The sequence below is a fragment of the Nannospalax galili genome, unplaced genomic scaffold, assembly GCF_000622305.1.
Source record: "Nannospalax galili isolate Female #2095 unplaced genomic scaffold, S.galili_v1.0 scaffold1704, whole genome shotgun sequence".
Lineage (NCBI taxonomy): Eukaryota > Metazoa > Chordata > Mammalia > Rodentia > Spalacidae > Nannospalax > Nannospalax galili.
The window spans coordinates 135,882-148,423 of record NW_008351661.1 but is presented as its reverse complement, the minus strand read 5'-3'; the positions used below and the strand labels follow the sequence as shown (position 1 = coordinate 148,423).

Below are 12,542 nucleotides of genomic sequence, written 5' to 3'. Positions count from 1 at the left end.
CTGATGGGAAGAACATGGGACACAGAGGGATGGATTAGCACAGAGATCAAAAAAGCATGCATGTAGGGTAATTCAGACTGCTTGCTGTTATGATGGCAGAAGTTTTATAAATCTTTTAAAAAATTGAGATTTAAGGGTCTGGTGTCTGGCCAAACAGAGTTATTATCTAGCTTGAACTGAGGGCAGGAAGTGGTGCATAGAACTTTAGGCATTTCATCCTGATTGTGCCTGACAATCTTAGTTGTTTCAAGGATTTAAGAAGACAAGCAAGAGGTGTGAGACCCTGAGACATTGAGTGCTTGGTTGCCATAGCAACAGATTATGTACAGAGCAAAGAGGAGATAAAGACCTCAGCAGGCAGGTAGGGGAACAAAGAGAATCTTTTGCTCAGAGGGAGTAGAAGCAGGGTCAGGAGTCGGGGTGACAGGGAGTAGTGTACAAGGAAGAAACAGATGGGGAGAAGGCAGGAAAAGAAAGGTTTGGCTTAGGTCATGTAAAAAATGAGAAAAAGAAACAGGCAACAAAGAAAATCACCCTTTTTTTTTTGGTGTTGGTGCACAGAATGGGTTTTAGGTCTGGACTTTCTTCAGGGGAAGCAAAGTGGCTGACCCATTAGGCCCTGATGGTGGGGGTGGCAGTAAGGGATGCAGCCAGTTGGGGGGGCAGTGACCAGATATCGCCAACCTAGAATGTAGGGGATCTGGTCAGAGTGCCCCGGTTCCCCGGAAGATAACTCCTTGAACCGTGTAGATGAGGGACAGGTTAAAGGACCCTTCAGGTGGCTATTTGACTTCAAAGGAGGGCCATTTGATGGTGCAGAGGGTCTGAGGCAGGTCAGCTTGACACAGAGTCCAGACACGTTTGAAGCTGCTCTTTGTAGTCCTGAAAATGACTAAGAACTAGATCAAGGGGAGCTGAAGATGATGAAACTTTCTGGCCCATTGTGGGATAAGCTTCAAGAAGAAATAATATAAGGAGAGGGATGAGAATGAGAAGAAGTAAGATGGAAAGTTGATAGACAAGGCAGAGCTCTGAGCAGAGGGTGAGGGCAGTATGAAATGGCAGTTCCCTAGAGGGAGAAATGAAAATATTGCAGTGTGCAGAGTCAGCCGAGAAGGCTGCCCCTGTTCCTTTCCCCCAAAATTTGGTCAGCCCGGATTCCACGTTGGACTGGGCCAAGACTCTGGTCCGGCCCTGCCTGGATTCCATGTCAGACGGGAGCACAACTCCTCAACAGAAGAAGAGTTGGGGAGTCCCCCATTCTCCTACAGCTCTGGGATCAATAGCGGATCTGCCTGATCTCTGTTGAGCCCCAGGATATCCAGACTACTGAAAAGATAGAGAGAGAGAGAGAGAGAGAGAGAGAGAGAGAGAGAGAGAGAGACAAAGGAGCAGAGAGAGAAAGGAAGGGTGGGAGTGTACCTTAAAGCCAAATCAGTGGTGGCCAATAACAGCAAGCGAGTCCAGATGTTTTATGTGTGAGGTCCCTCGAAGTAAGGACTGGGTTTTGGCACCATCTGATAGGTAAAAAGTAGCTGGAGAATGAACAGATAGAGTTGATTGGGAGAAAGCACCAAGACACAGATAAAACTCTCAGCCAGACAGAGTTTTATTTCACATGGGACATGTTCCCTTCTGGGAAGGGAAAATGTCAGCCCATGGATTATGAGCTAGGGCTTTTATAGGCAGGCCTGGAAGTTTGGGGGAAAATTAAGCAGGGGAAAGCAGGAAAACAGGGCTTGTAAACCCGGCTCCGTCCCATCTGCCAGCCAGGATCTGGGTTAGGAAGTGTTTACTTTTTGTCCTCTTAAGATAAGGAAAAAACTGCTGTGCTAAAGTGGCTCCTAAAGTCTCTGGTTAACAGGCAGAATCTGCTTATCTTGTCTTAGGAGATCAAAGGAAAGGCAGGCTGCCTCTTAGAAGAGCCTGCTTCCCGTGACTTCAAAGACCAAGGTGCTTATTAACTCAGTTCCCTTTTCTCAGGGCCTTGAGAAACACGAAGTCTGTGAGACCCTGTTGGTGAGAGGGAGGGCTGCTGCAGTTTGAAACCCTAATAAATACTATATATTAAGTCAAACTATTATAGATGAAGGGGAAAGAAAAATCTTCCATGATATGAATAGGATGAAAGAAATCAGGTCCACTGAAGAAGTCCTTAAGATCATACTCAAGCAATATGAAGGAAAGAAGAAATGAAGGATTGTACCCAAGGGACAACAGAAAGAAACTAAATGAAGGTATAATTGTGGAAACAAAAAATTAGAGCACAAATGTAAACAGAAATTAAAATGGTGGTAAGCAATACACATTTTTCAATAGTAACTTTGCTATTAAAAATTACTAGACTGAACTCAGTGAAAAGATGAAGGCTAGTTGAATGGATTAAGAAACAAAATTCATCTTTTTGTTGTCTTCAAGAAACTCATCTCACTTTCAAGAATAGGCATTACCTTAGGATGAAAGAATGGAAAACATATTCCAAGCAGATGACACTAAGAAACAAGCAGGTGTTGCAATTTTAATATCTGTCAAAATAGACTTCAAATTAAAAGTAATCACAAGAGATAACGAGGAACACTTCATTATGAACAAAGGAACAATTGACCAAGAAGATATCACAATCGTGAATAAGTATGCACCAAACTCTGGTGCACCCCATTTCATAAAAACAACACTACAGGACTCTGAGACACAAATTAACCCCAACTCATCAATGCCAGAGGACTTCAATACCCCACTGTCTCCAATAGACAGGTCAACTGGACAAAGAATAAACAGAGAGAAAATCTGAACTAAATGATACCACATATCAAGTGGACCTAACAGATGTCTACTAAATGTTCTAGTCAAGCACCAAAGAATACATATTTTATTCACAACCTATGGAAGTTTCTCTAAAATTGACCATATACTGGGACACAGAACAAACTTCAAAAAATACAAAATAAAAGAGAATTCCATGCATTCTACCAGACAACAATGCAATAAAGCTTAATCCACAGGAAAAGAAACTCTGCTAAGTACCCAATCTCATGGAGATTAAAAAACACATACTTGAATGATGAATGGGTCAAAGAAGAAATTAAGAAATAAACAAAAGTATTCCTGGAACTACTTGGAAAGGATAACACAACAAAACATCTGGGCCACTTTAAAGGCAATCCTAAAGGAAAGTTTATAGATCTAAGTGGCTACATTAATAAATCAGAAAAAACACAAATAAGTGACTTCACATCAAAACTCAAGATTAATGAAAGCAAAAGCAAACAAAAACAAAACCCAGCAGACAAGAAATAACAAATAACAGAGTAGAAATTAATGAAATATAAACAAAGAAAACAATAGAAAGAATCAATGAATATAAGTGCTTGTTATTTGAAAAAAAAATTTTTTTAAAAGATAGAGGCTTAGCCCAGTTGATCAAAAGAAAGAAAGAACATGTCCAAATGAACAAAATCAGAAATGAAAGGTGATACATCACAACAGACACCCTAACGATCCAGAATATTAAAAGGGAATACTTTAGGAACAAATACATTATTAATTAAATTTACAAACTTAAAAGAAATGGATAAATATCTATATCCATGGGTACCACAAAAGCTAAACCAAGAAAAGATCAACAACTTAAACAGACCCATAAGACTCCCAACTTAAAAAGTCCAGGCCCAGATAGATTCACAGCAGAATTCTACCAGACATTTAAAGACTTACAACCAGTACAAACTTAAATTATTCAAGAAGATAGAAACAAAAGGAGAACTTCCAAACTCCTTCTATGAAGCCAGCATCACTAATACCAAAGCCAGGTAAAGATACAAGAAAAAAAGAAAACTATAGATCCATATCCTTAATGAACATAGATACAAAAATTCTCAACAAGATACTTGCAAACCGCATACAGACACACCTCAAAAAGATCATCCACCATCATCAAGTAGGTTTTATGCCAGAGATGCAGGGATGGTCCAATATATGCAATATATGTCAATAAATGTTACAGAATCAAAAATCACATGGTCATCTAAATAGACACAGGAAAAAACTTTAATAAAATCCAACTTGCATTTATTTTAAACCTTCTAGAGGGACTTGGACAGGAGGGAACGTACCTCACCTCAAAAGAATTAAAGCTATGCACAACAAACCCACAGCTAACATTAATTTAATGGAGAAAACTGGAAGCATTCCATTAAAATCAGGAACCAGACAAGGCATCCACTATCTCCATTCCTTTGTAGTGTAGTGTTTTAATATCTTTCTAGAGCAATAATACAAGAGAATGAAACTAAACAGGCACTAATTAGAAAAGAATAGGTCAAGTTATCCCTATTTGCAGATGATATGATACTATACATAAGAGATACCAAACTCCTAGAAATGATTTAACACTTTCGTGGAAGTGGCAAGTTAGCTATGGGAGACAGGGAACCAAAATAGAGCTATTGTAGCTCTATTAGACTGAAAAGTATATTCTTGAGATACATTATTTAAGTTATATATGAATTTAATTTGCATTTTCTATTTAACTCTATGAATTAAATTCATTGTTAGGATTAATTATGCCTTGAAGATCCCAAATTCTATTGATGGTTTTCTATTTTTTGTATACTATACCAAAAAAATTCAATGATATTTTTATAATTGAAATTATAACTGTTACACTTGTATTTATGTTTAAATTTTGTGGTATATTATATAAGGAAAAGTAAGAATTCTGTGTGTTACCTTAGGTACATCTTCATTTTGAAAGATGCTTGAGACCACAGTTCAGGCTTTCTAACCTCAGAGGAAGTGCAGTAATGAATACTGTGTAGCTAGAAGATAAAATTATTGGGCCTAAATTCATTGATGCCCAGAAAGCACATGTGAGTTCAAGCTTTTGCCTAGAGTTTAGAAAGGTCAGTATTTCCTTCGATTGAAATAGACCAAGTAGAATGGGTCAAGTGCCCTGGACACTGTCTGGTGTGTCTCCAATCAGGACACCAGGTAGAATTTTCAGTGACACACTTCAGGAAGAGCCACAGCATAAGGGCAAGGTGTGAAGGTGGCGTGGGGCAATGATGCACACCACTAATATCTTGGGTGAATCATCCTTCATGAAGGACTGCAGTCACAGCCCCATGACAATTGTGTTTCTTTACAATCCATTACTTTCCCTGAGGGGTGGAGCATCACCATTGAAAATTGCATTTGCCTCATTAAAAGGATGAGCACTTTAGATAAATTCAAAGTCACTTAGTTTCTCTCTCACACCATGGGTACCAGAGGGGTTGAGAAGTAAAATAAAAAATGTAATTTTGAATCCTTCCAAGTAAGTGTGAATTCTGGGGCTTCATAAGATTTTAGACATGAAAGTGGAGAGGGTGGTGTACAACCAGGTAAATGCAGAGAAGTATAATTTATATGTAAGAGCTTTCAGGAAAAAGGTGATTATGCAAACTCTGAGTTTCCTTTGAGGTGTTCACCTGAATTCCAGACATAAATATTAAAATTATATAGCATATTTCAGATATACAGGTTGCAGTGTGATATTTTGATTAAATTATACAATAGAAAATGATAAAAATCAGATTCATAGACATTTGTATCTAAAGGAATACATCTTATTTTAAATTTTTAATTATTTGAGATTCCATGCAGTGTATTTCGATCACCTTCACTCCTAACTTTTGTACCTAACTCCTCCCAGCCCCACCTACTCATTCCCACAACTTCATCATGTCCTTGAAAAATAAGCTACAGACTCCTATTTTTGATGTCCATATACTGCTGGGTTTGGGATCATCAACTGGAGCATGGTTGACCTTCCAGAAACCACATCCCTGAAAATCTGACTCTCTTTTCTCCATAAGGCATCAACTGTCCATAACTCCTCAGTTAAGGGTATGAGTTCATGAACATCGCCCCACTCCATGTTGGAATGCTGACTAGTTTGATCTTGTGCAAGCAAACAAACAAGCCTTTGAGAGAGGGCATGATATGGCTGTTCCATTTGTTGGCTGTACCCTCCATTGACACTGATTCTCTGTAATTTGTCCAGTTGTGAGTTTCAGCATTAATCACTGTAACTTCTCTTATGAGATCCAAGAGCTTGACTAATCTCTGGGTAGAAAGAAGCATACCTTTAATCCTAGCACTTAGGAGGCAGAGACAAGCAGATCTCTGTGAGATCATAGCAAGCATGGTATACATAAGAAGTTCAATGCTAGTTGGGGCTACAGGAAGATTTTGAATCAAAAATACCAAAAAAAGAAAAAAGATACAAATTTATAGAGCAATTTGTCCTTTTAGCAGAATAATAGCATTAGGTTCACCATTGTGAGCTCCCCAAGGCATGTGTTCCCTTAAGTGGTATGGGCATTCAGCCTAATTAGAAAGTAATTGGTTATCCTCATAACACTGGAGCCAGTATTTCACCCATGGCCATATCTTGCCACTATGATCAGTACTACAATTCACAGGGGTCACACCTGAGTAAGACTGTTTATCATTATTCCCCCAGAAGAGAAAGATTCCTTACACCCATGTATTGGGAGCTTTTTCACATCTGTCTGCTTCAGGTGATTCCTGGAAGTCACACTGGAAGAGTTCAAAGTTCTGATATGTTTGTAATTATTATTCTGATCCAGTATTCTGTAGTATGATTGTTAAATGGTGATTACTGAGATTTACAGTAACAATATATCTACATACCAAGTTTTAATCCACTCCTAGAGTTGTGTTTAATGATATTTCAAAGAAAGAAAATAAAAAGTCATCTAACACCCACCCAATATCTACATACTATACATTTTGTTGTTGTTGTTGTTGTTGTTTTCTTTTTGGTCTTTTTGAGACGGGGTCTCTCTGTAGCCCCAGCTGTCTTGGAACTCACTATTTAGACCAGGCTGGACTTGAACTCACAGAGATTCACCTTCTTCTGCCTCCTGAGTGCTGGGAATAAACGTGTGCACCACCACACCCAGCATACCATGTTTTAATCCACTCCTAGAGTTATGTTTAATGGTATTTTAAAGAGAGAAAATAAAAGTTCACCTAATATCCCCATCAGTAAAAATTTGATTAAAAATCAACAATGAATCATCAGCCATCTTTCATATAGAACAATAAAGATACTAAGGGCAAATACAGATAACTGAAAGGCATCTTCTCCCATTGTTCATGTGTGTGCAGATGAATCAATTTTAAGCTTTCTGGACTTGGCTCAACATACACTATATGGTAGCAAGAGCAGTGCTAAGCTGAAAGGATTGTTGTGGGGTCCAAACAGGGCTGAAGCACAGTATCCAAGTCATTCAGGAGAGTGGATTCTACAAACAGAATTGCATCAGTGCTCTTATGAGCATAAAGATGTAAGACTATCTGAGAGACAGAAGTTTATTTTTAGCAACAAAATTCAAGGTATACATTTAAGGAGCAAGTGGGTAAGAGAAAATACATAAAATTTTGTACGTTATAGAAAAACACATCTTCAAATTTTTGGTTTTTTATTGATTTGTTTTCGCAGCCTGTCTCCTTACCACCATTAAACCCCACAGTTGAGTGTGATGTGGCTCTGTAGAACTGTGCTTGCCTAGCATTGTAGAATGCTGGGTTTGATCACCAAGATTTCAAATATGGAGACCGAGAGAGAGATGGTTATGTAGATAAATAGATAGGTAGATGGAAAGATAGATAGATAGATAGATGATAGATAGATAGATAGATAGATAGATGATAGGATGGATAGATGATAGGATAGATAGATGGATCGATGGATCGGATGATAGATAGATAGATAGATAGATAGATAGATAGATGATAGATCGATAGATAGATAGATAGAAGATAGATAGATAGATAATAGATAGATAGATAGATGATAGATAGATGATGATAGATATGTAGATAGATGATAGATACATAGATAGATAGATGGTAGATAAATAGATGATAGATAGATAGATAGATGATAGAAAGATGATAGATGATAGATAGATGTTGATAGAAGATAGATAGATTATAGATTGATAGATAGAGATAGAGATAGAGATAGATCATACAATCCTGACTCCCATTTCAGTTGTATTTTTTCTTGTTTTAAATTTTTTGATTAATATTTATTTTATGTATATGAGTATTTTGTCTGCATGCACGTAAGAGCACTACGTGCCTGCCATACCCACAGAGGTGAGAAGAGGACAGCAGACACCCTGTAACTGGAGTTTGGGAAGGTGGTTTGTTGCCTGTGTGTGCTGGGAAGCACGCCCAAGTCCTCTGCAAGTGCAGTCCATGCTCTTAACCACTGAGCCATGTCTCCAGTCCCCAATTGCAGTTATTTCTTAGGATTTATAAAACTTATCATTAATAAGTCTTTGGAGGACATATTAGAAAAATGTGTCCTTTCAGAAAATTATTTGGATTTTTAAACACCACAAAGATTAATATCTAGGGGAAGAAATACTTCCCCCAGACAAACTCAGTGAGAGCATGATGAAGAATGCAGTAATGAGCAGGGCTTCCTTCAGAGTCTGCTGGGGAAGAAAAAAGCTCACAGGCTATGGCACTGTCAGGGCAGGTCCTCTCCCTCCATAGCTCTGAGTCTCATGTCTCATGCTCACTCTGAACAGCCTGAAGAGGCAAACTCTCCCCTCCATCTCACACTGTATTCCTGTTGAAGATAGATCACTTGTCAGAAACATCTACTTGCTATAGCCTTCACATGAGACAATCAATACACCATCAGTTGCCTGGTGAATTCTGTGGTTTGCTTTGCAAATGTCGTTTCCTAGATTTATTATGTGTGCCACCTTTTAAATCTGGAATTCAAAAAAATCTGCTGTCTTATATAAAACCGGCATTAAATTTTGTCCTTTATGCAAAAAGTTGGAAAGTACTTAGTTGGGGTAATTAGTGAACATGTTGGTTTTAGAAAATAATTGGGACAGCTAAATACCTAGTTTATTATGAAAGTTTTATATTTTACAATTCCATTAAATTTATCATGTATCTTCCACAGAATATTTCCTGCATTAGTTTTTCCTCACACAACACAATACTTGTCCTCACTGAAGGTTTAATTCCTACCCAGTGATATTATTCACCATTGATCTCATCTACTTTTAGAGTTAATTTATTTAGCAACTACTCTTTGTTAACATTTGCTACCATCTGAATGTTATAATAGAATAAATATCATTTGTGAATGAGATGATATTAGTCTGCCCATTTGTCAATGGGAGAGAGAGAGCAAGGGAAAGGGAGAGAGAGAGAGAGAGAGAGAAAGAGAGAGAGAGAGGGGGAGAGGAAGAGAAAATGGTGTTAGGAGTGGATAATATTTCTCTCTAAATATATGCTTCTCTCATTGAAGAATTGTTGCTATATTTCTCACTATAATTATATAACCATAGAATTATAGTTTTTTTAATGTTTTGTGTCATTTGGCTTATTTTTGAAGTATTGTGGATTAAAGTAAGAGCTCTGAGACTTCAGGGCAAGCACACTACCACTGACATACATCCCCAACCAATTTTGTGCATGTGTATAATGCATATAAGAAAATTAAGTATTTTATACCCTGTAGCTTAATGTTGGAAATATGACCTATTAGAACATGGTTCAAATTGTATTATCCTTTCAAATTCACTGTTTTCCAAGTATTTATAAAGAATTCAGGATACATTTTATGAAGAGCTTGCAAAAATATATGTTAATTCCACTTAAATTTATGGAATATCTTGCATATGTATATATACATATACGCATATATGTTAAATCCACTAAAATAGTCCGACATTTTCTCTCTAAGCCTCCTACCCTGTTACTATCATTGTAATACATTTTGAAATAAACATATTGAGAAGTTCATGAAGACCATAAATGTATTTAGGAGAGTAAAAATGTTCATGTTTTATAGGAATAACATAGTAGTTGCATCTTACACAAATAAATGCATTATTACTAATGTAGTATCAGCAAGAGCTCCACATTTGTCTTTTCCTTCCTTTGTCTCACAGTAGGTAAACAGCAAACAACATGGCCAACCACACTGTGGACACAGATTTCTTCCTCATGGAATTTCCCCGCGGCAAGCAGCTCCAGGTACTCCAGGTCTTTCTGTTTTTGCTGATTTATTTGGTGTCCCTCATGGGGAACCTTCTCATCATCATGCTTGTCACTGTTGACCAGTGCCTTCACACCCCCACGTACTTCTTCCTGAAGAGCTTGTCCTTCCTTGATGTGTGCTTCATTTTAGTCATAGTCCCAAAGCTCATTCTTAGCTCTTTGTCTCACAGTCACACTCTCTCTTTCCCAGGTTGTATGTGTCAAATCTTCTTCGTTGTTTCCTTTGCTGCATCTGAAATTTTCATCCTCACAGACATGTCCTATGACCATTATGCGGCCATCTGTGGCCCACTACACTATAATGCCATCATAGACAGGGAAGTCTGTATGCAGATGCTAGCTGCCTCTTGGCTATTTGGAATTGTCTTTGAGTTCCTATATTCATATGGCACCTTCTCTTTATCGTTCTGTAGATCCAGAACATTGACACAGTTCATCTGTGATGTCGACTCTCTACTGAAGATTTTCTGCTCAATGATGCATGCTACCATGGACATAAGTGTCATCATGGAATCCTGTATAGATTTCTCTGTTCAGTGTCCATAGGGTTTTCATATGTTTATATTTTGAACACAGTGCTGCGAATGCTCTTGTCACAAGGGAGGCCATCTCATAGTCGTCACAACATTTTTAGTCACAGCTGTCACTGTCTATTTGAAACCAGTTCCTGATTCCCCACAACTTTTGGACTATTTGATGACTGTTTTCTATTCTGTGATGCCTCCATTAACATACAGCCTGAGGAATAAGGACATCAAAGCTGCTCTCTGGAACTTTTTATGGAAACTAGATCATTATGAGTTTTTTAATTGACATTTTGTAATTTCATATGATAGTTCTTAATCAAATTTAGAAATCCCTACTTCATTCATGCCTCCCCCATTCCTTCACTGGACCTCATGTATTTCACCATACTTGTCTTAAGTCCTATCCAGCCAAGCATTTGCATCCACAGGTCCTTCAGTGTAAATTTGCTCACTGGACTCTAGTCAGCCCATCTAGAGATCATATTTCAGGCATGTTTTCCCTCACCCAGTAGCAATCAGTCACCAATAGTTCTCAGTCTAGGGCCACCTGCTACTCATTTCTCTTCTCCCCTCTGGGTTGGCATGGGTCCTCTGTTCAGTGCTACCATTGCTACAAGATCATATGTGCAAGCTTCCAGTGACCTGAAAGCCTCTGCTTCCCTGTCTTTATGAACCAGTCCTGATTCTTACAACCTCTCCTCCCCCTCTTCCACAATGGTCCCTGATCTGTGGGTGGTTGAAGTTCAATATAGGAGTCCTACCCAATGATATACACTCTGCAGTCTGTTATTCTTTAAAACTTGGCCAGTTGTAACCTTCTATGTGCATTATACTCTGTTGTGTAAGGAAGCTTTACTGGTGAGAGTTGATGGATGCATTAGTTTCCTCTCTACCTCTTGTTCCCCTATGTTCCATGAGTCTTAGTTGTAGAGGTTCAACTGCAGATGTTCCACCTAGTACTGGGCATTTCTCAGACAAATATTCTCTGTGTCTGAGCAGTAGTGGAATTCTGTGGTAGCCTCCATCTGTTGTAAAAAGAAGCTTCTTTGATGAGTGGTGTATGGTATGCAAATTTGTAAATATAAAGATTGATTTTTAACATTTAGGAAGGTTTTGCAATTGTCTAGAGATAACAAATAGATAGGGTTTTCTCTAGGACCTATGTTGTCTCCTGCCTTGTGTCTTTGGCTGAGTTTAAAGTGTTACCCATTAGTTCATTCCCATTTAGGGGGCTTTATGTACAATTAAATAGCTGTTGATTCTTGAGCTTTATAGGGGGAAAAGCAGTAAGTATATAGATAAACCTTTCTACACACATGAAATGTTTTGCATTAACAGATTTTTTCTGTATTTCTTAATATATATATATATATGTGTGTGTGTGTGTGTGTGTGTGCGTGTGTATGGTACATAAAGAGTTAAATATCATGGTTTAGATAAATCATTGATTTAAAGGTTCTAGAAATGGTTTTATAAGTTCATACTCTTGAGTCAGCCATAATTATCTCAGAACTTCCCTGATCTGGGTATTTGTTACTTAAAGTGTGTCTGTGGAATTCTAACCTCAGAAGCATATTACAGACTTTGAAAGATGTAAGAAAACTGTCCTCCTCAAACTATTTGAGAACTCTTGAGTATACTCCTTTACACCTCAAAAACACCTTTCATAAGTGAGTAAGATAATATATTTGAACTGGTAGGTTATTATAGTGTTCGCAGTAAAATTACAACCTTTCAAACTCAGAAATTATTAAGATTTAGGTCAGGGAAACTGAGAAATAAATGTCTATGAAAAATTGTCAATATTGAAGAAGGAATTTTGTCCACATTTATAAAAATGTTCAGCCTCTAGGACCTGGAAGAGAGAATAAATGGATCTTCCACTAGAGATTCCAGAGAGGAACATAG

General features: G+C 37.9%; 1 protein-coding gene across 1 annotated transcript; it reads left to right on the top strand.

The window, feature by feature from the left end:
* The first annotated feature begins 10,017 nt into the window (after window positions 1–10,017).
* On the top strand, window positions 10,018–10,653 carry LOC103746444 (olfactory receptor 14A16-like). The gene has a single exon (XM_008848628.1). The coding sequence runs from the start codon at window positions 10,018–10,020 to the stop codon at window positions 10,651–10,653; it is 636 nt and encodes a 211-aa protein (XP_008846850.1).
* Window positions 10,654–12,542: the final 1,889 nt, after the last annotated feature.